The sequence below is a fragment of the Colossoma macropomum genome, unplaced genomic scaffold (genome assembly GCF_904425465.1).
Source record: "Colossoma macropomum unplaced genomic scaffold, Colossoma_macropomum, whole genome shotgun sequence".
Classification (NCBI taxonomy): Eukaryota; Metazoa; Chordata; class Actinopteri; order Characiformes; family Serrasalmidae; genus Colossoma; species Colossoma macropomum.
The window spans coordinates 83,132-109,404 of NW_023495106.1; the positions used below are offsets into that span (position 1 = coordinate 83,132).

Here is a 26,273-nt window from a genome sequence, read left to right on the forward strand (position 1 = left end):
GTTTGAGGAGCATTCCAGAGAGTTCAGATGAATGATGTGGCCTGCATGTTTGCCCCTTCAGGTCCTTCAGGAAATGAACTAATGATTTAGAAACATCCACTCATCTGAGAGCTCCTTGTTTCAGGTTATTAATGAACTGCTGCCATCTAGTGTAGAAAACACACAGTTAGAATAGAACATCTGACTGAATCCTCCTTTTCCAAAGCTCCTCCTCTTCCAAACTTCCTCAAACTCTTGTAGGAAGTGACTCTCATACTGTCTCTCTGATCTTTCTTCATTCTGCATTCACTTCACTCAGAGACACCAATGAGGAGCTTTTAAACAGTGACTGTATGTGTTTGTTTCTTGATGTGTGATTCTGAAAGGAGCTAAAACTCACTCAGTGGGTTGAAGGGCTACGGTGTCTGATTCTCAGCTGTGCTGCTCTGATCATTACAGACGTCCTAAAAGTGAAAGTGGAGTTTGGACTAAAGGAGCCGTTACAGAGAAACAGCACAGCAGCAGTTGGAGGAAATGGCTGCTAGAAACCCTCTTTCAGAAGAAGAGCTTTCGTGTCCTGTGTGCTGTGAAATCTTCAGGGATCCTGTTGTTCTGTCGTGCAGCCACAGTGTGTGTAAAACCTGTCTGCAGAAGTTCTGGGAAACTAAGGGATCTCGAGAATGTCCAGTTTGTAGAAGAAGATCCTCTAAAGATGATCCTCCCTGTAGCCTTGTACTGAAGAACCTTTGTGAGTCTTTTCTAGAGAGCAGGAGTCAGAGATCTTCAGCAGGGTCTGAGGAGCTCTGCAGGCTGCACAATGAGAAACTCAAACTCTTCTGTCTGGATGATCAGCAGCCTGTGTGTGTGGTGTGTCAGACTTCAAAGAAACACAAAAATCATGAATTCTGTCCAACAGATGAAGCTGTGACTGAGTTTAAGGTAGGACATGTCTAATATTTGATATTTTAAATGTAACAATCAAATCGTTTGAAACAATTCAGTACCAGATTAACATGTAGTGTATGTTGAAGGTGAGGTCAGTCAGTGGGTGTGGTTTCAGGCCAAACAGCACAAGTGAATGATCAGTCAAAAAAATGCTCTGTTGTTAAATTCATTATGATGGTCAATGTAAAATGTAAACTAACAGGAATTTCACTCTCCACTGGACAAAAATGAAAGAAATCTCTTCTAATTCTAAAGCAGAGAGTAAAACTGCTATTACTCTCTATTCAGCTGTAGTGTGTACGACAACTATAACATTTAAACAGTTACACTGATCACTCATCACTCATTTAGATGTCACTAATCTGAACTGTTCTTTAATTGTAGAATAAACTCAAGACTGCTTTGAAGCCTCTACAGAAGAATCTGAAAGTCTTAAAGGAAGCTAAACAAGACTATGACCAAACAGCAGCTCACATTAAGGTGAAACATCATCTTGAACTGTGAAACATGTTGCTGAGGTCATGTTTCTGATGAGTCTCCACTTCTCCTGTAGGTGGTAAATGCTTGTAGATCATCTGTTAGAGTTTGTGTTTCCTAATGGTCTCTCATTCCAGACGCAGGCCCAGCACACAGAGAGGCAGATAAAGGAGGAGTTTGAGAAGCTTCACCAGTTTCTAAGAGATGAAGAAGCAGCAAGGATAGCTGCACTGAAGGAGGAAGAGGAGCAGAAGAGTCAGATGATGAGGAGGAAGATTGAGGAGATGAATGGAGAAATATCATCTCTTTCAGACACAATCAGACACATAGAGAAGGAAATGGAAGCTGACGACGTTCTGTTCTTACAGGTAAGACTTACTTTACTCTCTCTCTCTCTCTCTCTCTCTCTCTCTCTCTCTCTCTCTCACTCACTTATGTTCTTTTTGTCTCTAACTCCAGTTTTTTATCTTCAATACTGTGAGACTGTCAGTGCTTGCTGATGTTTGATAAGTGTGATCGAGAGTTTAGACATTATTTATTTTCCACAATTTCACATACATCTGAAGTCATCATTTTAAAAAACATTCTCTTTATTTCTCCTCTCAGAACTTCAAGTCTACAGAGAAACAGTGAGTAAATGTCAGATCACACATTTTATCTAATGTTAAAGTCATTATTACATTTAAATCTACAGTATATTGTATTTATTGTAAATATGAGTGTATTATAATGAAATGAAGGTGAATAAGGATTGTTAATGTTGTAGTGATGAGAACAGTAGCAGAAATATTTATTTAACAGAAACAACAGAATTATTGACTCCAGACAATAAATGTCATCAAATATTGATATTAAGTCAAATAAATTACAGGCTGTAAAGTTTCTACAGTGATATATTTTACATAGTCTTCTATTTTCAGAGCTCAGCTCAAACCAAAGGATCCAGAGAAGACATCAGGAGCTCTGATCAATGTAGTGAAACACCTTTCCAACCTGAAGTTCAGAGTGTGGGAGAACATGCAGGAGATTCTCCAGTACAGTAAGTTCTGTTTCTCTTAGGGTTGATCTCTCACACACAGTCTGCTTCTGCACTAATGAGACACTGTTTATAAACTATTAGTGACATGTTATCATGTTCTCTTTATTCAGGGTGTAAAAAGGACACTGAAACTGTACTTAAGTGAAAGTATGAATACTGTACTGTGCAGAAATCTCACTCAGATAAAATGTGAAGTATAGAGATAAAAATATACTTTAGTGAAGAAAGAAGAATCAGTGTTTAGACACAAATAAATCAAATTAAAGTTTACATTGTTAAAAAACATTTTAATGCTTTTTTACATTTAAGTATCATTTTTATTATTAAATAAAAATACATTATTTTTATAATTAAATATTTCTGTTATTGTGTTATTAATCCAAGTACAACATTAAAATTATATTTTATATTGAAATTGAGACAAATATCAATTTGTGTCTAAATGATGAAATAAATGCCAATTTTCTGCATTAATTAAAAAGTGTGTGATTATATTAATTACACAATAGTATTAGTATTATTATTATTATTATTAAAAATTAGATTTTGATCATTTGATCAAGAGAGAAAATGTACTGTTTTATAATAATAATTTATAGTGATAATTTATAAAATATAAAATGTATCACAAAATGATCTGAAAGTCAGTGAGTGTGAAAATGTTAATGGACATTCAGCTCTGTGAGTGAATCACTACAGAAAAATGCTGCACTCAGATTAGATCTGTCACTGGACTATAATGACCATTCACTACTGAAAATACACTTTAGTGCTGCACTGAACTGAACATCAACATTTAGTCCAGGATTAAAGTTGATCTGTGTTCTGGAATCGACCTCTAAAGCTGTTTTACTCACAGTAAAGAAAATAGTCTGTAGAGGTAAAACATTTACAGAAATGAGAGAAAAACATGATGTTTCATTGTGTTCTCTCTCCTCAGCCCCTGTTACTCTGGACCCCAACACTGCACATCCAGACCTCCACCTGTCTGATGATCTCACTGCTGTAGAAAACAGGAAACAGAGATCAATACTTCCTGATAATCCAGAGAGATTTGATCAGTGGCAGTGTGTTCTGGGTTCTAAGGGTTTTAACTCAGGGACACACTGCTGGGACGTCCAGGTTGGAGACAGTAATAGCTGGGGACTGGGTGTGATAACAGAGTGTGTAACAAGAAAAGGATACTCTTTCTGGGATTCAGTGTGGAGGCTGGAATACAGTAAAAGCAGTAATACAATCTGGATACTCTGTCCAGGACAGCCAGATCTCTCCTTCACACCTAAAGAGAAGCTGCAGAGGGTCAGAGTGCAGCTGGACTGGGACAGGGGGAAAGTGACCTTCACTGATCTTCTAACCAACACACACCTGCACACTATAACACACACTTTCACTGAGAGAGTTTTACCACTTTTCTGGAATTGGTCTGTTGATCCTCTGAGGATCTTACCAGTGAAGACGTCAGTAACAGTGGAACAGCACAGTTAAAGTTGATGCTGCTTAGAATGAACATTTATTCAGGTAGATTTTATTTCTCTATCATCCTGCATTTTTCCCCATCATTAGATCTTTAAAACTCTGCTTTGGTTCAGAGATTAATAGTTTACTGTGTGAAATAAACTGCATTATATTATAAACTGAATGCATGTTGTGTATTGAATATTATCCCACAGCATCATGTAAAGATCGTCCAGCAGATCAAATGGAGGAGATCTGTCTAAAGCTGTGACCCAAACACACCCAGAGAGACAGACTGACCCAACACACACAGTGTAATAACACAAATATTATACAAACTCATATGTAATAAACTGCTGATAATGTAATAAAATCCTCCTCTAATAATATAATAAACACTGTAACACTTAATGTAGTGAGATATTATATTAAATGCCTTTTTATTACATTATAAAGTGAGTAGTCAAGTTTGTTCATCATCACATAATACAATAACACTCTAAATCACCTGCTGTAATAGTCTGAGTGTTTTAACTCACTTAAGTCATGATTTAATTAATCAAAGAATGATTTAATAAATTCAAGAATAATTGAATAAGTTTAAATTTATATTAACTAAACAACACTGACTGTTTTAATAATCTGACCCCATGTCAGGTCATTTTAAGTGTGTGCTCTATCTGTTTAAACAATTTCTTAACTATTAACTTAATATCATGATAAACAAAGGGTTCAGATTTTCATTCGTTCTTTCACTGCTTTTTTTAGTTTCTTCCACACAATTCAGGACACAGTGTCTCTGCTCTCAAATGAACAAACACATTTTATAAATCTCCAAACACAGAGTGACCATTTATCACACTCACTATGTAGCTACACTCAGTGGCCATTTTATCAGAAACACCTACCATGAAGCTGCATTTTGTAGGTTTACAGTTACAGACTGCAGTCCAGATGTGAGAACAGTTCACTAATTTGCAAGTAACAAGTAAGACTCAAGTCCTGAGTCAGGTCCCAAGTCAAGATAGTCGAATCTTGATTCAATCCTGAGTCAGTGAAGGCAAGTCTCAAGTTGAGTCCCAAGTCAGTCCTAATCTTGGAGTCCTAAATAAGTCATTCTGCATTGCTCAGCTAATTTAAGGTCATAACACTGAATAATGGTAACAGTACTATAGCCTCATATCTCATTTTCTTACAGAGAGAAAAACATCTGGCCCTAAAACGGATGGCCAAGATGGCACCGCAGGTCACCCTTGGTTTGACAGACTGTGTGAACAGATACACTACAGATAATTTTTTCCTTGTACAACAAATCAGCACACAATAAATGGTTAATAATACAAAATGTTCTGAACTTGTTAGTAATGAAAATGAAATTTTACAAGAATCTTTATTCAGCCACATTTTCAAGCATTAACTCAGATCATCAACTCAACAGAATTATTATTTGATTCAAGTACTTCAGCCTCATAAATTTTGGGTCTGTCCAGAGACCAGGCTCTTAAAAGCCCAGCTTCAAGTCCCCTTCTCTCTGGCAAATTATTGTAAACTCACTATACTTAGAAGTTATTTTGATCCTTGACTTGTAATCCAGTTTCATTAATCTAGGTTACTGTGTTGATCTTTGATCATCTGTTACTATTTTTCATATAATTATTTTTTTCTTTTTCTTTTGTTTGAGAAATATGCAATCCATATGTTCCTTTAAATCATGATTCCAATCCTATATATCTGCTTTTCTTTCAAGTCTTCATGTAGTTTCTGTTTTTTAGAAGTAGAATTATAAGTGTGTAGCTTCTGCGACTATATAGACTTTAAGCATATTAAAGTTTGTCCTAAATAACTACAGGGTATTAAGGGCACCTAGACCACATCGATTCTTTTTCAATCTTCCATGTAACTTCTTTTTTTCTTAAGCATTGTTTAGAAATGGTACTTTGATCTATTTGATCTATTTTGAAATTAGGCCCTTTAGAAATCTCATTCTTTTGTTTTAGTCATATTTCTTTTATAAAGTAAAATGGTTAGAGATTCCAAGTAACTTTATGGTACTTTCCATGGTAGGAAATACTTTTCGATATAATAATCTGTAAGCTCAATAATTACTTGTAATAGTTACTATCGAAACAGTAATGTTTTATATATGAAATTGCATGTTTATGTTCTTTTACTTAAGTGGTAACCAAGCAGGAATGTTTGAAGTTTTGTAAAACTGTCTCAATGGTGAATTTGAGCAGCCAAGCAGAGAAATAAATTGCAAATTCATTAGAAATCAAATACAAAAACCTTTTCCCCGCCTTAACTCCACCTTAATTCTGCCCCTCAATGTTCCTCTTTTTAAAACAAAAACAGGAAGATTAAAGTCAGTCAGTCAAGGAGAGAGAGAGAGAGAGAGAAAGAGATAATATGTAACCATAAAGATGAATGACAAGAAAGAAGCCCTCTCTACTCTCTTTTTGCACGTCTAATCTGTAGATGTTAGTTGTTAGCTTATTATTGTTTCGTCTCTCAGTTTGTCACGTCTTTCTTCAGTTCGTTTGTTTTCATTTACTCTGTAATCTTGAAGTGTTGGTAACTGCTAGACGGTGTTTACACGTTGAATAGACTCCTCTGACTGCTTGTTTTCAAGTTTCGTCAATTCATTTTGAAATTCTAATTGGCAACAATAGGTTACTCTGAGAACATAGTTTAAAGACGTTAACCAAGTGAGCCAGCGTTGACTGCAAGTCATTCACCACAGAAGTCTGCCTCCATGGCCCTGTGAAACTGCGTTCTGACATCATCAGCCACTGCTGAGAGCAGACCCTGGAGAGACCATGAGACAACAAAAATCAGCCGAGGTTCACCAAGATCATTCTTCCAGACCGGTCTGGAGGTGTTCTGGGGTAATGGCCCAGTGACTCTGCTGTGACCTGGGATGCTTTCGTGCAAACCGCACAGCTGTGCGACTCTCCTCAAGTCCCAAGGCTGCAAGACACGTTCACTTCCTCATTAGGCTCAGCTGCTGTGACACTTTTTTTTATCTAAATTTAGGTTATTCATTACGTTATTGTTGGTATTATTCTGCTTGCTGCTCAAAAGCCATATGATAATTTAGAGTCTCAGCTAATTACAGTATGTTTGTTTGGTGAATTCACAACCTCCGGTTTCTCTTCATAACTGTTAATCTAATATTTAGTGCCTATGTACCTCTTGTAATCTATCATTAAGACCTCCTATCCTTCTATCAATAAATTACCCTTTATTAAAGTCATCACTGGTGGTCCTGTGCATGTAATTACCACAATTTGATAAAATCTGATCCCTGACTGTGGACAAACCCTAACCTGAGATTAATGAAAAATATCTGTGTTTTTATGGTAAGTGGGAAAATATGACACACCTCTGCTGCAGTCCAGCTGTTGCTGCACAGTTTATTAGCTCCCCTCTACCCTGTCCCTACATGAAAATGGACCACCATAAGACCACTGCTGGATACATAAGACTACACTCACTGGATCTTTATCAGTTTAATCTTGTTTTGAACAGTCCTCAACTTTTTACAGTGTCTTGCTCGAGGATCACTGTTTGTATGTTCACCAGAATTTGAAAACTGACAGTGTAGATGATGATTCATCATCATGATGATTATGCTAGCCAACCAAACCTGGGTCATCTGAAACTTTCCTAACTGCTTTCTCAAATTTCTGAAGTGATTTAAGAGTTGAAAAAGTTTCCAGACTGAATGCATTTTCCTGAGGGAACTTCAATATGGTTCTAGATGATTGGCCTGAAAGATCCCTGACAAAATACTGTAACCATCATTATAAGTCTAATTTGACTTTTCTAAAACAGAACAAATATTTGATCTTCAGCACAATTCAAATTCAGCTATTAAACAATTTCCTTTTTTTTTTTACAAGATCAAACAAAAAACCTTGCATTCATTTTTGGTTAGCGTCTTATTTCCTTTTAGATTCAATTTCAGATTGCAGTTCAGACACAGCCCTTCTTACAGAGTAGTGTGTGATTTTATTATTATTTATTAATCATACATAGAAAGAATTTAATCCATAATTTCACAGGTTTTTAATGATAAACAGTTTCTACATGTAAACTAAAGGGGGATATCTTACATTAAAATTCATGACTTTGTATTAATTTTAACAAACAATTGGCAAAAAGTATATATTTTAGAAGATCACAACCTTATGAAAGGATTTATTTCCTTGTACGATAAATCAGCACACAATAAATGATTAATCATACAAAATGTCCTGAACTTATTAGTAATGAAACTGTCAAATTTTACAAGAATCTTTATTCAGCCACATTTTCCAGCATTCCAGCTGATAGATGATGATAGTAGAAACACCTGTAAAGCAGATCTTACTCTTGATGAAGCTGTCAACATTCTTTCAGTTGATAAATCTCCTGGGCTTGATGGATTAAATACTTGGATCCACCAATGTTTACAGACATTTTTAGAGTTCTTTACATGATTTCTCGTGTCAGGTTTTTCAGGAAGTGAGCGAGTGTCATGTTCTTTAGCTACTATGAGAGAGAGAGTAAAAACTAAGCCAGATACAGATTCAGATTTTTTAGAAAACCTTCAGTTTGTAACTTTAATAAATGCAGAATATAAAATATTGACTCATATTTGTGATTCCCACCTAAAAAAGAGTCTGTCACAAATAATTAGAGACACAATCTGGTTTTATGATAAACAGATCAATACAGAACAACATTCATCTTGTACAAGATCTCCTTGATTACAGAGACAAGATTGTAGATGATGGTGTAATTATGTTCCTTCATTTTCATGAAGCATTTGACACAGTAGAGCATCAGTTTACGTTTACAGCACTTAGACATTCTGGTTTTAGTGAGAAATTTAGCAACATCATTCAGACTTTTATCATAATATAAATAGTTGTATTTCTTTACCACATGGACCCTCACAACACTTGTAAGAAGAGGTTTAAAACAAGGTTGCCCAATTTTACCATCACAGTTTCTATTTTAAATAAAAATTCTGATATAAGTTTAAGATTTTAGAGGAAGACATCATTATTAGACAATTAGCAGGAAATACAACAACTTTTTAAAAGGACATTACAGACGTGGGCAAAGTCATAGATAAAATTAATATGTTCTCTTGAGCTTCTGGTTTGTGAGCTAATGATGTTACATGAATGTTCACTTAATGAAGTTCAGGTTATTCACATTAAATCCATAGTTAAGTATTTGGGTCTCAGTATAACAAAGGATAGTAGATTAAGTAAAACAAACAATTGTTTGGAATAAATTAGAAGAATATAGATCTAGGCTTGATGTTTGGTTACAAAGATGTTTGGTTACAATATTTGAATTTATATTAGAACTCATCTAAAAAATACTGCTAGCGTTTCCCTGCAGCTGCCATTAGTCAGTTAAATTTTAATTTTGTTTGGAATAAAGTTTCTTTACATTAGTAAAGCTGAGTTATCCAAAGATTATGAATATGGGGGTTGTAAGCCATTGATTTTCAAACTGTGGACAATTATAATGAAATGTTAAAATTATTTATGTCCAAGGAAGCAAGCATTTGGTTCTCAGTGACGAGGAACCTTTTTAAAATGTGGCGTTGATGTGATTTTGCATTGTGATTATTTTGTCCCCAAACTGTCTTCCTTTCATCAGCAGGTGTGATTATTTTGGAAACTACACTGTACTGCCATAATTTTAGACCTCATACAACTCCGGTTTATAATAAAAGATACATCCTGTCAGTTACACACTTTTTAGCTAGGGATGGTGATGTTCATGCTGTTGAAAACCTCCAGATAAAACCTTTCTTATGACCATAATCAGTTTAAAAGTGTAATAAAAGCTACTCTGAAAGCAGTTCTAATAACACTAAAACCATATGATAAAGTCAGCTGTACTCTTTACTTTACACTCACCATCACTTCAGTAAAAGGAAATGAAATACTGAATAACAACATTTCAAATAAGTCATTTAGATTCATGGGTAATGATGTTTTATATCCTATATAATGTATCAGAAATTGTATTTTATGATTATTCAGTGAATATGAAATGTAGTGGACAGACTACATCAGTACTGATTCTCCCCAAAATGAAAGAAATTCTTTTTAATGTGTCAAACAATGTTTACCTTTTAAATGATTTTTAATAAAGAGGTTTAATTATTAATCATGGGGTCAACAGTTGTATATTTTTGCTGAAAAAGATATAGAAAGATCTGACCATCTATTTCATAGCTGCATTTTTGTTAAAACTTTTTGGGGAATCAGGAATCAAACAGGAAGGTTTGTTCAAGACTCTCTTGTAAACAAATACTTGTATCCTGAGATATGATGAGTACTCATGAATAAATCGGCCATGTATTCCTCATGATTTTCACCAAATTTGTTTTGCTACAATCCTCAGTCATTTCTGCTCACTAATTACCTAAACATTCAGTTTACATGGTGCTATATTTGTAAAACACATCAGTTACCAACAGTCTGGTTATAAACAAACTGTCAGAATTGAAATAAGGAAGCTGATAACAGCCATAAGGAGTGTCTGAGTGCAATAATATTTAGATTTACATTTCTGTATTTATCTCATGCTTGCAGGTAGTGATGGGATCCCTCTGAGCAGTGTACTCCCCAGTGACAACTTTTCTGGGTTTGATGATAGATAAATTTTGTTCTTTGGTGCTGTGGTTTCCAGTAGGTGATCAATAGTCCAATTGGCCTGTAGAGTGGCAATTTATGAGCCCTCTTTTTGGAAAACACTTCACTACAGCCAAATAAGAAGAGATGCCAGTAGAGACCTGTGTGTCTCTTCTTTCTACAGAGATTACTCATAAAGGTGAACTGACATTTTTAAAACTGTCAGATCCCTATTTACTGATTTCACATTCACCCTATGAAATACTTTTCAGTTTGTGCTGAGTTAGCCATAAAAATGCCAGTATGAGAGCATTTTTACATACTTGTATCAAAAAGAAAGGTATATTTTCCTTGTGCAACAGTCTAACTCACATAGTTCACAAGTTGTTTTAGTCACTGATCCCTCTCCCAGTGGGCAATCATCAACTTCTCTCAACAGTAGAGGGAGTTGAACTGAAAACAGTGGGATCTGCCACTTCTCCACCAGTCCTCTGTCAATGAAGTTGCCTGCAGCTCCAGAATCTATCAGTGTGGAAGAAGAGAAAACTCGGAAACTTCAAGACAAAGTCACTGTAATCATCAGACATTTGTCCTTTTTGGCAGGGTGGACTAAAGAACTCATCTCCAATGCAACCTCCAGTAGTGGTGTAGGCAGTCTTTGATATGCTCTTTTCCTTCCTTCATTGTTGCTGTGCCCTTCCCAGTTCCAGGTCTCTGGCTTAGTTATACAGGTGTGAACTGCAGGAGCTAAAAGTCAGTACGGCCTTAATCTCTACTTTTCTCCCAGTAGACTTTCCAGGACGATAGAGGTTTGAATGAACTGGTTCAGGTTTATGGACTCCTCTCCTTATTTAACCCCTTTTCGTAAATGTGAGCAGGGCCGCATCACTCCTGCCATTCCCAGCCGAAGGCCACAGCAGTGTGACTGCCTTGAGTTTTTCCACATAAAAGAGATCCTAGATCTGTTCCTGCCTTTGGGTCCTTAACTTCACCAGTCAGGAGGCATATAACAAGATAGATTTTGTCTAAATCTGAATAAAACTGTTGAGGATGACGATAAATCTAAAGACCACACTTCATAAGTAGGCCCTTACAGCTATCAGATGAGCTGTCATACCTTTCATGGATAGCTATAGTCATAGTCGGAAGTGAGGGGAAAGACACAGAAGCAGCAGTGGCTATGACTGGAGTTTCAAGGGAGGCTTGCTGAGTTTCAGGGAGGGGCAATAATGAACAAAGCAAAACTCCTGAACTCATCAGAGCTGAGTTCCCCAAACTCCCAAGCACAAGAGCCAACTCTTAAATGGTAGAGTGAGCATTGTGAACACTCTCTACCAGTTAAAACAATCTTAAAACTAAGATGCTGGAACTGGGCCTGGATCAGTTCCTTCATTCTTTGTCAGCACTGAGGAGAGAGAGACCTCTGTAGGTGAGGAGGAGAACTGACAGCTGCAGAGGTGACAGATCTACATCTACATTTCCACTGTAAAACCATCATATTACATAATGTTGGCCTAGTTGTAAATGGACAGGTATTTGGGGGCTGCAAGATGGAAGTGAGCCATTTTTAAGGATCCAAACCGCCAGCTATTTATAGCTGTCATGTCCAGACTCCACCAATCAGCAGGAACAATAATAAGTAGTAGAGGAAGATCACAAACAACAAAAATAGCTATAACAATAATGACTAAATTGCAAAGAATGTTTGTGTGTAACTGTACATGGAAATTTGTGCATGAAATTAGGAGGAAATATGAGGCAAAAATACTTTCCCAGTCTTTCCCCATGTTGTGATTAAGTGGTTGATTCGGTCAGAAACTGATCACCTTGACTCATCTGAGAGCTCCTTACTTCAGGTTCAAATGAACTGCTGCCATCTAGTGTAGAAAACACACAGTTAGAATAGAACATCTGACTGACTCCTCCTTTTCCAAAGCTCCTTCTCCTCCACACTTCCTCACAATCTTGTAGGAAGTGAATCTCATGCTGTCTCTCTGATCTCACTCAGTGGGTTGAAGGGCTACGGTGTCTGATTCTCAACTGTGCTGCTCTGATCATTACAGACGTCCTAAAAGTGAAAGTGGAGTTTGGACTAAAGGAGCCGTTACAGAGAAACAGCACAGCAGCAGTTGGAGGAAATGGCTGCTAGAAACCCTCTTTCAGAAGAAGAGCTTTCGTGTCCTGTGTGCTGTGAAATCTTCAGGGATCCTGTTGTTCTGTCGTGTAGCCACAGCGTGTGTAAAACCTGCCTGCAGAAGTTTTGGGAAACTAAGGAGTCTCGAGAATGTCCAGTTTGTAGGAGGATATCCTCTAAAGATAATCCCCCTGTTTGCCTTACACTGAAGAACCTTTGTGACTCTTTTCTAGAGAGCAGGAGTCAGAGATCTTCAGCAGGGTCTGAGGTGCTCTGCAGTCTACACAATGAGAAACTCAAACTCTTCTGTTTGGATGATCAGCAGCCTGTGTGTGTGGTGTGTCAGACTTCAAAGAACCACAAAAATCATAACTTCTGTCCAATAGATGAAGCTCTGACTGACTCTAAGGTACGAAACTTGTTCTAGTATTTTATATCTGTATAAAATGTAACACAAACGAAATGTATAAAACTTTTCTCATTTGAGTACCAGATTAATCTGTTATAAAATGTTGATGGTGAAGCCTGTCAGTGGGTGTGGTTTCAGGCCAAACAGCAGAGTGAATTACCAGTCAAAATGTCTTGTTATTACATCCATTATGGATGTGAATATAAAATAAACCCTTATAATAAAGAAATTGAACAGGTCTCTTCTAAATTTCCAGGAGAGTAAAACTACTTTTATTTTCTTTCCAACTGTGTCTATAGTTAAATTGTTTCAGAGTGTGGAGAATGCACTCAGCTAAACTGTTGTTTAATTGCAGGATAAACTCAAGTCTGCTATGGAGTCATTACAGAAGAATCTAAAAGTCTTAGAGGAAACTAAACAAGACTATGACCAAACAGCAGCTCACATTAAGGTGAGACATCATCTTGAATTGTGAAACATGTTGCTGAGGTCATGTTTCTGATGAGTGTCCACTTCTCCTGTAGGTGGTAAATGCTTGTAGATCATCTGTTAGAGTTTGTGTTTCCTAATGGTCTCTCATTCCAGATGCAGGCCCAGCACACAGAGAGGCAGATAAAGGAGGAGTTTGAGAAGCTTCACCAGTTTCTAAGAGATGAAGAAGCAGCAAGGATAGCTGCACTGAAGGAGGAAGAGGAGCAGAAGAGTCAGATGATGAGGAGGAAGATTGAGGAGATGAATGGAGAAATATCAGCTCTTTCAGACACAATCAGAAACATAGAGAAGGAAATGGAAGCTGAGGACATTCTGTTCTTACAGGTAAGAATCATTGTAATATTCATCTTGCTAGTGTTTGTGGTTGGGATTTTAGACATTATAGTTTGTTTGAGAATTACACATGAAATACACCTGAGCATTTAAAAAAACAACCTCTATTTCTCCTCTCAGAACTTCAAGTCTACAGAGAAACAGTAAGTAAATTTCAGCCCACACAGTTTATCTAACATACAAAATGAACACCTTTAAATCAACAATGTATTTTATTTGTAGTATATATGGATAATGAAATTAAGCAAATAATTGTTTACTTGTAGCATTGAGAAATGCTACAAATGCAGGTTTAATGCTGACTGCTGGAAAAGGCAAAGTAAGATCAGTAAACATCAAAATCTGAGGTTTAAACATAAATGATTGAGGTTCACTATTAAGCAAACAACAGGCCACTGTTCCCCTTTTTATTTATCAGTTGTAACTGCTTATTAATTTTAAGGTCTTTATGACCTAGTTAATAACCATTGACAAACTAATTTTTAAAAAATCATGAATGCTTTATATAGGTCGTCTTATTTTAAAGTAGTACTGAGAAATATTTGTTTGACAGAAAAAAAAGATCATTATTGACTCAGAGCCATAACTGACATAAAATATTGATATTTAGTCAAATAAATTACAGACTGTAAAGTTTCTACAGTGATATATTTCACACAATCTTCTATTTTCAGAGCTCAGCTCAAACCAAAGGATCCAGAGAAGACATCAGGAGCTCTGATCAATGTTGCTAAACACCTTTCCAACCTGAAGTTCAGAGTGTGGGAAAAAATGCAGGAGATCCTCCAGTACAGTAAGTTCTGTTTCTCTTAGGGTAGGATTCCGCTGCACACGGCACAGAATTATGTAAACATGTGAGTCATGAAGTTTCAGGGAAAAAAAATTAGATTTTAAATACATTTCAAATGATTCATCTTCTCAAGTAGAGTATAGGCCTTTTTAAATGAAACATTTCTGTGAAGTGTCGTATGAAGTAAGATATTATGACTGAGTGCTTACAGGATACTTTTCATTCTACTCTAAATAATGAGATTAAAAATTAGATAATGTGACTAGATAATGTGATTATTAAAAAGTAAAAGGATAAGGCAGAAAAAGCTTACCCCATGGTACAATGATCATACTTAAGCTTTTAAACAGACTGTCAGATAATTAGAGAGGAAATGGCACCTGTCCAAACTAGAAGTATTCCAGTCTGCACTTACTCAGAGGCCTATACAATTGTGTGTCATCAGCGTAGCAGTGAAAATTGATGCCCTGTATACTGATAATGGTACCTGGTGGTAGCATATATAATGTGAATCAAAGAGGTCCTAAAACAGAGCCTTGTGGAACACTATACTTTTCTTTTGTATGAACAGAGGATTTGCTGTTTACATTCACAAACTGATAGCGGTCATTCAGGTAAGATCTGAATTAGAAAAGATCTATTCCTGCTCAACATAGCTCTCCTCTTTGACAGAAAATGACAATAATCCTAGATTATTAATTAGCACAATTTCTAAATAGACTAAGACTCTACAAACCTGCTGACCTACAAAGCTATAATCCAGATCTTGAGTACATCACAACTAATGCAGAGAGGCTGGAATCATTTACTTTACTTCAACAAACTGAGCTAGTTAAAATTATTTGCCACTCAGAATTTTCTACTTGCATATTAGATCCATTCCTACACGTTTACAAAAGAAATTTTGCCAGAAATAACCAGCTTCCTCTGTCATTAATACACTCGTCTCTTAACCATGGCTCTACACCAAAAACTCTTAAACTAACCGTAATTAGACCTTTGATTAAGAAACTTGATCCTTGTGAGCTTTCAAATCCTATCTTAAGTCTTCCCTTTATGTCCAAGATTTTGGAAAAAGCTGTGGCACAAGAAGTTCCTATTTGCATAGGAATCAAATACATGAAATTTTCAATCTGGAGTGAAAATTTTAAGTGATCTTTTATAATTCACTGACCAAGGAAATGTTTCTTTGTTGGTTCAGCTTAAACTTAGCGCAGCATATGACAGATATGACAGACCAAAATTTTGATGAAACCTAACTTTGTGTAAATAGACCACAATATAGAAATATGTACACATATGCAGTTTTGACTGATGTGTCTTTTCTCTGAATTTATACAAACACTGTTTCATTTTATAGTAAATTTGTTTTTGCTAGTTTATGTTTATGAACAGAGACCTACAGATGGAATACAGTAAAGATAAAACTCATTTGTAAACCTGAGTTTAAAGTTTTCATTAAATTTAAACTTGTAACTAATGGAAATTGTTTGCTTTCAGAGTTTTGTGCTTATGATAATTTTAATAGACATCAGCGTCAGACTAATTAATGACATTCTATTAAAAGATTGGTTTACCAAGAGTGAGACTGGAGTATTTTCACCTAAAATGAGTTAATGAAGCAAGAGTCTTGTTACAAAATGATAATAGGACATTAGAGTCATGATTAATCTTTTAGTACTTACTTTCGATACTCAAATAGATTTGGATGCAAATAATTTGTATTTTTAGTGGAGGTCTAAAGGGAGGAACTTCTACTTTTACTGGAATAAAATTTTACCTTGGGTATCTCTACTTTAACCCAAGTACATGATTTGTGTACTTCGTCCACCACTGATCTTATGTTTTTGGTGGAAATGTGGCGTTCCTTCTGCAGAAAACCCTGATATGGCCTTTCACTTCCTCAATCGTGACAAGGTTGACTGTGGTGGCATATCATATCTGTATGTCATAATATGACATAATATAATCTGTATGTGCGTGTATACATACATAAATACATATATACATATACAAAAGAAATGACTATAAAATTTACATTAAATTACTCACTGCAGGGATACTAGTACATTACTGTATATTTAGGGTAAATAATTGTAGATAAGTGTTTTACTGTATTGTAGTGTGGGAGGTACACAGAACAGTCTGTAAATGTTTTACCTCTACAGACTATTTTCTTTACTGTGAGTAAAACAGCTTTAGAGGTCGATTCCAGAATACAGATCAACTTTAATCCTGGACTAAATGTTGATGTTCAGTTCAGTGCAGCACTAAAGTGTATTTTCAGTAGTGAATGGTCATTATAGTCCAGTGACAGATCTAATCTGAGTGCAGCATTTTTCTGTAGTTATTCACTTAGACAGCTTGAGCAAAAAAGAATTCAGATTCTGAAGAAACAATTTGGATTTCTTTCTTCCTTAGCTTTCACATAATTGGTGAAAATGTGATCATCATTGTTGGCAACCAAGAAAATAATGATAGTTTCATTTGAATAACCACATTGGTTTCAGTAGCACATGGAACTAAAGACTGTCTACAACTTACATTGCATGTGGTGATTATCAGGGCCCAAGCACTTAAGGAGCCAAAAGAAAACATGATGGCAGAGTTTTTAGAATGACCTTTATTTGTTCATTAACAGCTGTGGGGGTCTCAAAATAAAATGTCTGCCAAATTTCATACACATTGGCCTTTTCCTTGTGATATGGGAAGGAAAAAATGAATGAAAATTCAAAATACATAAAACAAATTTTACAATGGACCTTTAGACATGACTTGTAATTGCATAGGAGATACTTTGCTCGTGCTTAGTTGGGCTGTATTTACAATCCCTATTTCCAAAAAAGGTTTGACTCTTTGCAAAATTTAAATGTAAAACAGAATGCAATAATACATAAATAATTTAAATCCTATATTTCATTGAAAATAATAAAATTATAACATTGAAAATATTGAAACTGAGAAATTGTATTATTTTAAAAAAAATATATGCCCATTTTGATGCCAGCTACACATTAAAAAAAAGTTGGGACAAGAGCCACAAAAGATTGGAAATGTTGTGCAATGCATCCTGCAGGCTAAAGAGGAGATGCACCACCTGGCTTGTTATCAGCGCACAGCTCAACAGCCAGCATCTGTGGTGGTATAGGGTGCATTAGTGCATATGGCATGGGTGACGTGCACATCTGTGAAGGCACCACTAAGGCTGAATGATATACGTGTTTTTGTTTGTTGTATATATTCCCATTTTTTCTGAATGCAAGGAATAAGGCCGAAAACCAATATTGGATGGCTGTGATCTTCGGGCCCTTAGGTGGCACTGCACTAAAACAGACACGATTCTGTAGTGGAAATCACTGTATGGACTAAGAACCACTTCCAAAACAGTGTTTTTAACATTTGATATGCTTATTTGTTCTACTTTCAATTAAATACAGTTTAAATAGTATTTAATTCTTTTGCACATTATTGCATTCTGTTTTTTATTTACCTTTTGCACAGCCTCCTAGCTTTTTTTGGAAATGGAGTTGTAGTTTTTAAAACAGTGATTAAAGGTTTTTAGTTGAAGTTTCGAGTATATGATTTATAGAGGTCAAGTGAACTTTGGAGCAGTTCCGTTGGATACTGTATTTGGGGAGTGAGAGCTTCCATCATTTGGGTTTGAGTCCTGATTCATAACCTCCTGTGACATTCTGAGGTATAGGGTGGAGCACTAGCATATTTCCTATGAGAAAAGAGTCAGTTTTTCTCTCTTTTACTCTGGTTGTTGTGTCAGTTCTAAATAGGTCTTTTTCATGGGCACAAACTTCAATTATACAGACTTTTTCTGTGTACCTCCCACACTACAATACAGTGAAACACTTATCTACAATTATTTACCCTAAATATACAGTAATGTACTGGTATCCCTGCAGTGAGTAATTTAATGTAAATTTTACAGTCATTTCTTTTACAGTCTGCAGACTTTGTAGTTTGTTTTGGACAAAATCAGAAATATGCTATTTTGTTTTTAAAGTGGGTGACTCTTAAAAATGCTTTGTATATATTTTACACCAAAACATTTTGCCAGGGTACAGCACCCTCAGATGATTAGCTTCCTGTGCTGCATTGTTGCTCCCCACCCTGGCAACTTCTTGAACACCAGCAGCTTCCTCATCATAGGTTTTGCTGGGAGTAATTTCCCTTGTTGTTCCCCTTGCTGTCTTCCTGAGGAACTTATGTAGGAAATAGGTGGCCTTCACACATTAAACATTATTCCCATCAGATAAGATGTGTCACTGGACTATAATGACCATTCACTACTGAAAATACACTTTAGCGCTGCACTGAACTGAACATAGTCCTGAACTTAGTCCAGGATTAAAGTTGATCTGTGTTCTGGAATCGACCTCTAAAGCTGTTTTACTCAAAGTAAAGAAAATAGTCTGTAGAGGTAAAACATTTACAGAAATGAGAGAAAAACATGATGTTTCATTGTGTTCTCTCTCCTCAGCCCCTGTTACTCTGGACCCCAACACTGCACATCCAGACCTCCACCTGTCTGATGATCTCACTGCTGTAGAAAACACATACATGGAAACATCACTTCCTGATAATCCAGAGAGATTTGATGAGTACGAATGTGTTCTGGGTTGTGAAGGTTTTAACTCAGGGACACACTGCTGGGACGTCCAGGTTGGAGAGAGTGATCGCTGGTTTCTGGGTGTGATACCAGAGTCTGGAACAAGAAAAGGAGAATCTTTCAATGATTCACTGTGGAATCTTGGCTATAATAAAAGTAGTGATGAATACTGGATACACTGTCCAGGACAGCCAGATCTTTATCTTACACTTAAAGAAAGGCTCAAGAGGGTCAGAGTGCAGCTGGACTGGACAGGGGGGAAGTGACCTTCACTGATCTTCTAACCAACACACACCTGCACACTATAACACACACTTTCACTGAGAGAGTTTTACCATTATTGCGAAATTGGTCTGTTCATCCTCTGAGGATCTTACCAGTGAAGACGTCAGTAACAGTGGAACAGCACAGTTAAAGTTGATGCTGCTTAGAATGAACATTTATACAGGTAGTGAGTGTCTGAATTATGATCATAAGAATATGTCACTACATGTATATTTTAAATAATGTGTTTGTACCATTCCATCCTAACATGTCTGTGTGGAAATAAATTGCTGATTTAAAGTGTCATAGAGTGACTCCTGATATAATTTCAACATTAGAAACGTTATTTGAGTGAGATTTCACTCATTTTCAGTGTAGATTTTATTTCTCTATCATCCTGCATTTTTCTCCATCATTGGATCTTTAAAACTCTTAATAGTTTACTGTGTGAAATAAACTGCATTATATTATAAACTGAATGCATGTTGTGTATTGAATATTATCCCACAGCATCGTGTAAAGATCATCCAGCAGATAAAATGAGAGATCTATCTAAAGTAGTGACCCTCACAGACCCACATGAGCTCTCAGCCTAAGCCTTGATTTTTGTACGACATGGCTGAGGCCGACTACAGCTTATAGTAAAGCAACAAACAGCTCTTGTGCAGAAACTTTTCATAGCGGTGAATGCTACAATATACTGTTCCAACTGTCACAGGGCACACTGCCTCCCAGGCATGGCTATGCAGATGGCCACACATAAAGGCTCATAGGAGTCGTGTGGTCCCCATTACAAACGGATATTTTACATTGTTTTTTCATTTATTGTATTTGTTTTATTTTGTTTTGTAGTTGTCATTTTTTGGTTTAACTGTGTGTGTGTGTGTGTTTTCTGCTAGTGTTTATATGTCAATCAGTGTGTTATTTTGGTGCGGGTTCTTGGTCACTGTCAGCAGATATTTTAGGGTTAGATGTTACCTTCCATCACTTTCACACTGACGTAATGTGCCTTTTCTAATAAAAAGAGCTTCCTGAGCTGAATGATGGGATCCCTGATTCTTCTTCTTCTCCCCGATGCCAAAATATTTCACCTTGTAGCAGTTTCACAGTGACTCTTTCAGTAGTGAGCTCTGGTATAGAGCTGCTGCCCCGTTTTCAGTTTCTAACAACTCACTTTTCTCATTAAATTGGTCCCACAAAATAGAAATCAAAATGCAATTGGTTGATTTCTCTGTCAATTTGTGATTATGCTGATAGTTAATCTAATGTGTTAAGATTCTCCTCCGCATTTGAAGTTGGAACCAGCAGGAGAGCTTGCTTAGCTATATCTACCTAGATACCATAGAGAATTTCCTGATCGGCCAATTTTTGGCATTTCAAGACTTCAACCTTTTTGTTTCCATTCTATACTTAAAAATAAAACAGGAGTAGCATTGTAATACTTGCAGGGTTTAAATACAAGCATGGATTTATTGAATAAAAATAAATAAAACAGAGATTTGCATTTTTTAGTTTCTAGAAATCATTAGTCTGTCTCTGAAGGCCTTGAACTCTGTGTTTGGGCTGGTGTCTGCTGATCCCTGCACAAACTCCTCATCAGTTCTAAACATTACACACCCGCCCTGCACTGAGACCCGCTCGACGGTTGAGGTGTAGCCCAGGAAGGGATTCCGGATCCTGGCTTGCTTCTTAAGGCTGTAGCTTACAGCGAGGCGTCTCTTCGGGTCAATCTGCCTGCAGATTGAGGTGTGGCTTGAAGGGAATCTCAGGCTTGCCGTCACGAGTTGTCTTGACTCAAGGTGGCTTTGGTGGATGCAGTCAAATTTCGAGACTACTAACCTAAACAACTACTTATCTTCTCTGAACTCTGAAACTTGAAGAAATTCCTTACTTGGCCACGTAAAGAAATCTTCCCTTTCCTCTCTAAGGTTGGGTTAAACTTACAGGTACAACCAAAGACAACTACACAGACGTTCAGATCTGATCTAAGCGTTCTAAATTCTAATCTTTCTAACCGTGGTTGGCGCAGACTTCGCAATTTCTACTTCTCTGGAACGCGAGCTCAAACTCACTGGAACTGAACTACGCGCCGGTTTTGCGCGACTGTTGGCCCTTCCCTCCAGGGGTGGAGCACAGGTGTTGATAGGTTCTCTCACCTAACGGGTAATTAGCTATTCCTAATTCTTGGTCCTGATTGGTGGGGGTTTCTCTGTCCTACCAGGGAACTCCCTCCTTTGTTCCTTCTAGGTTTCGATTAAACAAAACAGTTTTCAGATCAATTAGGTTACTAAAATCCATAACCTACAAACCTAACATTTAGGTATCTACGTGCAGTTTCTACCCACATTATGTGAGAACAACTATGGCAAAGGCAGAAACAATCCTATAGATAATCCTTGGGTGTCTTTTCATTGCAGGAACTTTCAACACAGTAAAATCATTACTTCAAATGACTAAATCAAGCAAATGAGAAGAGTAAAAATAGAAGACTAAATAAAATAAGTGTAAAGAAAACCTAGGTGCATACTCAGTGTTCTAAAATCACTACTTTAAATGGTTATTTCGGTAACTTTCAGACAGTTATCCCACATATTCCTAACGTCTGGTAAAAGAAAGGATGAATACACACTAAGTAACTGAGTATATAAATACAAGCATCATCACTCGTGAATTAGATAAGGTTGATAGTCAGACATGCATATCCATGAGTTTTCCTGGGGTCCTTTGTGAGTAACAGTCCTTAGGTGGTGGCGCGGTAATTCTCGTTTTTCACCCCTTGGGGGTGCTGTGGGTCCATGCTTGAGATCCTCAGGGAATTTAGGAAATTTAAATTTTCAGTCCAGGTTGTCGTATCAGTTCCGTTCTTGGTATGTCTAGTTTAGTTGAAAAGAGTTCTAACGAATGGTTACGGTTTGGATTGGATGTATATATTAGAAATGTACTTTCCGTTACTTCGAGTTGTCCACAGGATTTTGGAGAGCTATGCAGCTGCATTCCAGTGAAGGGTCCTGTTGCCCCCTAGGTCGAGGGAGAAGGCTCTTGATTCAGCCGTAAATTAGACAGAGTTTGGGGTTGGGGGTGTTAAGCCGACAGATTTACACCTTCACTTCCAGACTCGCTGGAGCCAAAAGACTCTTAGCTTTTGGTTGTTGATGAGTTTAAGTAAACACTCAACTTGAAGTAAGGTTTCAGCCAGTGTTCGCTACATACTATAGTCAAAAATGAAAAACAATTTATTTTCTCTCTTGATGAAATGATCTAATCTGAAAGTCTGTGATCTGATTCATTCTGAAACTTCATCCGTATCAGAACTCTTGGGGGTGTTTTGGCACAGAATCCTTTTGTGGTCAGCTGATCTAATTTTTTTCTCATTGGATCATAGTGATCTGTATGTTATCTATATGCCTATATGATTTATACATTGTACAAGAAAAGTAGATACAAAATACATTATTAAGGAAATATTTATTATACAGAAAACAACAATTTGATTTTTGCTGGAATTTTTTTTTTTTTCTTATAAAGTAGAAATGCAAACTTAGATGTCCCCCAGACTGAGGACAAAAAGCCCCCTTTAGCATATTAACCCAAAAAAATGTATTTACTTAAATTCATAAAGTTATTTACTGGCTAGCTAAAATTAGCATTACATGCTAGCTCTAGTGATCGTTACCGAGAATTAGGAAACATTTAGAGCTGAAGATGAGTTTGTACATCCTCACATGATCTGTTCTGTCATGACTAAAAACCAAATACACTCAATTAAATGACAAACATGGGAACGATATTAAATGCTACATTTTGTTGAAATTGCAATAATAATAATAATAATAATAATAATAAAAAATAATAGTGACTTCACCGTATATCACTATGTAATTAATATATTCACAAGAATTACAAAGGAGATATTTCAAGTGTTTCTTTTTGATCATTTTAGCATAAATTTGCATCTGAAACAAGTTCATTAAAAAAACAATATTTTTAGTGTTGTAATTGGATTAATAATTAATTTTCAAAAACTAGAAATGATCGGATATAAAATTTATTCTTAAATGTAAAAAAAAAAAATAACCATCATCTTTTTAATTTGATTTACTTCTGTCTAAACACTGTTTCTTCTTTCTTTCACTAAAGTATATTTTAGCTCCACACTTCACATTTTGTCTGAGTGAGATTTCTGCACAGTACAGTATTCATACCTTCACTTAAGTACAGTTTCAGTGTCCTTTTTACACCCTGAATAAAGAGAACATGATAACATGTTACTAATAGTTTATAAACAGTGTCTCATCAGTGCAGAAGCAGACTGTGTGTGAGAGATCAACCTTAAGAGAAACAGAACTTACTGTACTGGAGAATCTCCTGCATGTTCTCCCACACTCTGAACTTCAGGTTGGAAAGGTGTTTCACTACATTGATCAGAGCTCCTGATGTCTTCTCTGGATCCTTTGGTTTGAGCTGAGCTCTGAAAATAGAAGACTGTGTGAAATATATCACTGTAAAAACTTTACAGCCTGTAATTTATTTGACTAAATATCAATATTTTATGACATTTGTTGTCTGGAGTCAATAATTCTGATGTTTCTGTTAAATAAATATTTCTGCTACTGTTCTCATCACTACAACATTAACACACAATCCTTATTCACCTTCATTTCATTATAATACACTCATATTTACAATAAATACAATATACTGTAGATTTAAATGTAATAATGACTTTAACATTAGATAAAATGTGTGATCTGACATTTACTCACTGTTTCTCTGTAGACTTGAAGTTCTGAGAGGAGAAATAATGATAAAATTATGAGACTTTTCAGGTATAGTTCATATGAAATTTTGGGAAAAAATAATGTCTCTCGACCGCACTGTTTAAACACAGCAAACGCTGACAATCCCACAGTGTTGAAGAGAAGAATGTAAGTCAGAGAGAGAGAGAGAGAGAGAGAGTAAAGTAAGTCTTACCTGTAAGAACAGAACATCCTCAGCTTCCATTTCCTTCTCTATGTTTCTGATTGTGTCTGAAAGAGATGATATTTCTCCATTCATCTCCTCAATCTTCCTCCTCATCATCTGACTCTTCTGCTCCTCTTCCTCCTTCAGTGCAGCTATCCTTGCTGCTTCTTCATCTCTTAGAAACTGGTGAAGCTTCTCAAACTCCTCCTTTATCTGCCTCTCTGTGTGCTGGGCCTGCGTCTGGAATGAGAGACCATTAGGAAACACAAACTCTAACAGATGATCTACAAGCATTTACCACCTACAGGAGAAGTGGACACTCATCAGAAACATGACCTCAGCAACATGTTTCACAATTCAAGATGATGTTTCACCTTAATGTGAGCTGCTGTTTGGTCATAGTCTTGTTTAGCTTCCTCTAAGACTCTAAGATTCTTCTGTAGAGGCTCCAAAGCAGACTTGAGTTTATCCTACAACTAAACAACAGTTTAGCTGAGAGCGTTCTCCACACTAATGGACTACTGAATAGGCTGGTGGCACTTGAAGGCTAGATTGTGAGGTACAACTCTTACATTCTTTGTAACAAGTAATTTCATCAGGCCATACAGCAAAGAACTAAGTCTGGACCTCAAACAGAATGTACTATATTTTACAGTGCATAGTGTAACTGTACAGAAGGAAATGTCAGCTTTACTGTCTCTCCCAAAAGGCCTTTTCATTAATTTCACAGAGAATTACGTTTCACAGTGAATAAAACAACAGACAGTTATTCTAATCTGATCACCATGATGAATCTCTGATTAACTCTTCCTGCGTCACTTCTCTCTGAAAGTCCACTCACTGACACACCAACCTGTCTAACATGCATAACTGGAAAATCTGGAACTGAGAAAAAAGAAAATACCACAGACTTCAGTGTTAAGAAAATAAAGTTGTACACCAAGTTTCCTACCTTAAAGTCAGTCACAGCTTCATCTGTTGGACACAATTTGTGATTTTCATGGTTCTTTGAAGTCTGACACTCACACACACACAGACTGCTGATCATCCAGACAGAAGAGTTTGAGTTTCTCATTGTGCAGACTGCAGAGCACCTCAGACCCTGCTGAAGATCTCTGACTCCTGCTCTCTAGAAAAGACTCACAACTTTTAGATTCCATTTTCTCCACCAGCTGGTGTCCACCGTCTCTTTCAGTTTATGGATGTCTGTACTGAACACAGCAGCAGTGTTCAGAATCACTCACTGTAGTCCTTCATCTCACTGTCTCCAGAAAGATGGTTCATAAAGTCAGAGTCGTTAGAGCTTTTATCAATGTCTCTCGGTCAGGGTGAGAGAGAAAGAGTGAGGATCAGTATGAGGTTCAGTTTCCTCCCGCAGGTAGTCGGTGCAGGAGAGGAGGAGCTTTGAAAGGGAGGAGCTGAACAGGTGCAGAATTTTCCTTTTTTGTCTACTGACTCAATCTTGGCTGCTGGCTGCTCATGTAAAGATCTGTGGCTCAGCCCAGGTCCTTATTGGATTATTTTATCCTCTCACAGATTATTTTAATAAACCTGTAAAAATGTGCACTTAATATTTTTTTATTTAGCAAAAAATTCAACATTATGGAAAACAAACCTATATGTAATTAAGTAAGTAAAGCTCATTTATATAGCACTTATAGTGCTTTACAGAGACACAATATAAAAGATTACAGTCACAAACAAAATACACATGATGTGCAGACAAATT

General features: G+C 36.5%; 2 protein-coding genes and 1 pseudogene across 3 annotated transcripts; 2 read left to right on the forward strand and 1 right to left on the reverse strand.

Annotated features, from left to right (window-relative positions):
- The first annotated feature begins 224 nt into the window (after positions 1–224).
- On the forward strand, positions 225–19,819 carry LOC118801006 (tripartite motif-containing protein 35-like). 2 transcript variants are annotated; one of them, XM_036561180.1, is made up of 8 exons: positions 225–330; positions 439–918; positions 1,309–1,404; positions 1,539–1,769; positions 2,008–2,030; positions 2,322–2,440; positions 3,381–3,958; positions 19,767–19,819. In XM_036561180.1, exons 2-7 carry the CDS (start codon positions 514–516, stop codon positions 3,923–3,925), a joined length of 1,419 nt encoding a protein of 472 aa, XP_036417073.1. In that variant the 5' UTR covers positions 225–330; positions 439–513; the 3' UTR covers positions 3,926–3,958; positions 19,767–19,819. The 2 variants fall into 2 exon arrangements, with proteins under 2 accessions (XP_036417073.1, XP_036417072.1); XM_036561179.1 differs by having other exon boundaries at positions 231–918.
- On the forward strand, positions 12,498–19,774 carry LOC118801007 (annotated as a pseudogene).
- A 4,077-nt stretch (positions 19,820–23,896) lies between the features above and the next one.
- LOC118801013 (tripartite motif-containing protein 35-like) lies at positions 23,897–25,014 on the reverse strand (the record flags this gene model as incomplete). Its single annotated transcript, XM_036561188.1, has 4 exons — positions 23,897–24,050; positions 24,346–24,368; positions 24,554–24,784; positions 24,919–25,014. Coding segments are annotated over 4 exons (489 nt in total), but the record flags the coding sequence as incomplete, so codon positions are not given.
- Positions 25,015–26,273: the final 1,259 nt, after the last annotated feature.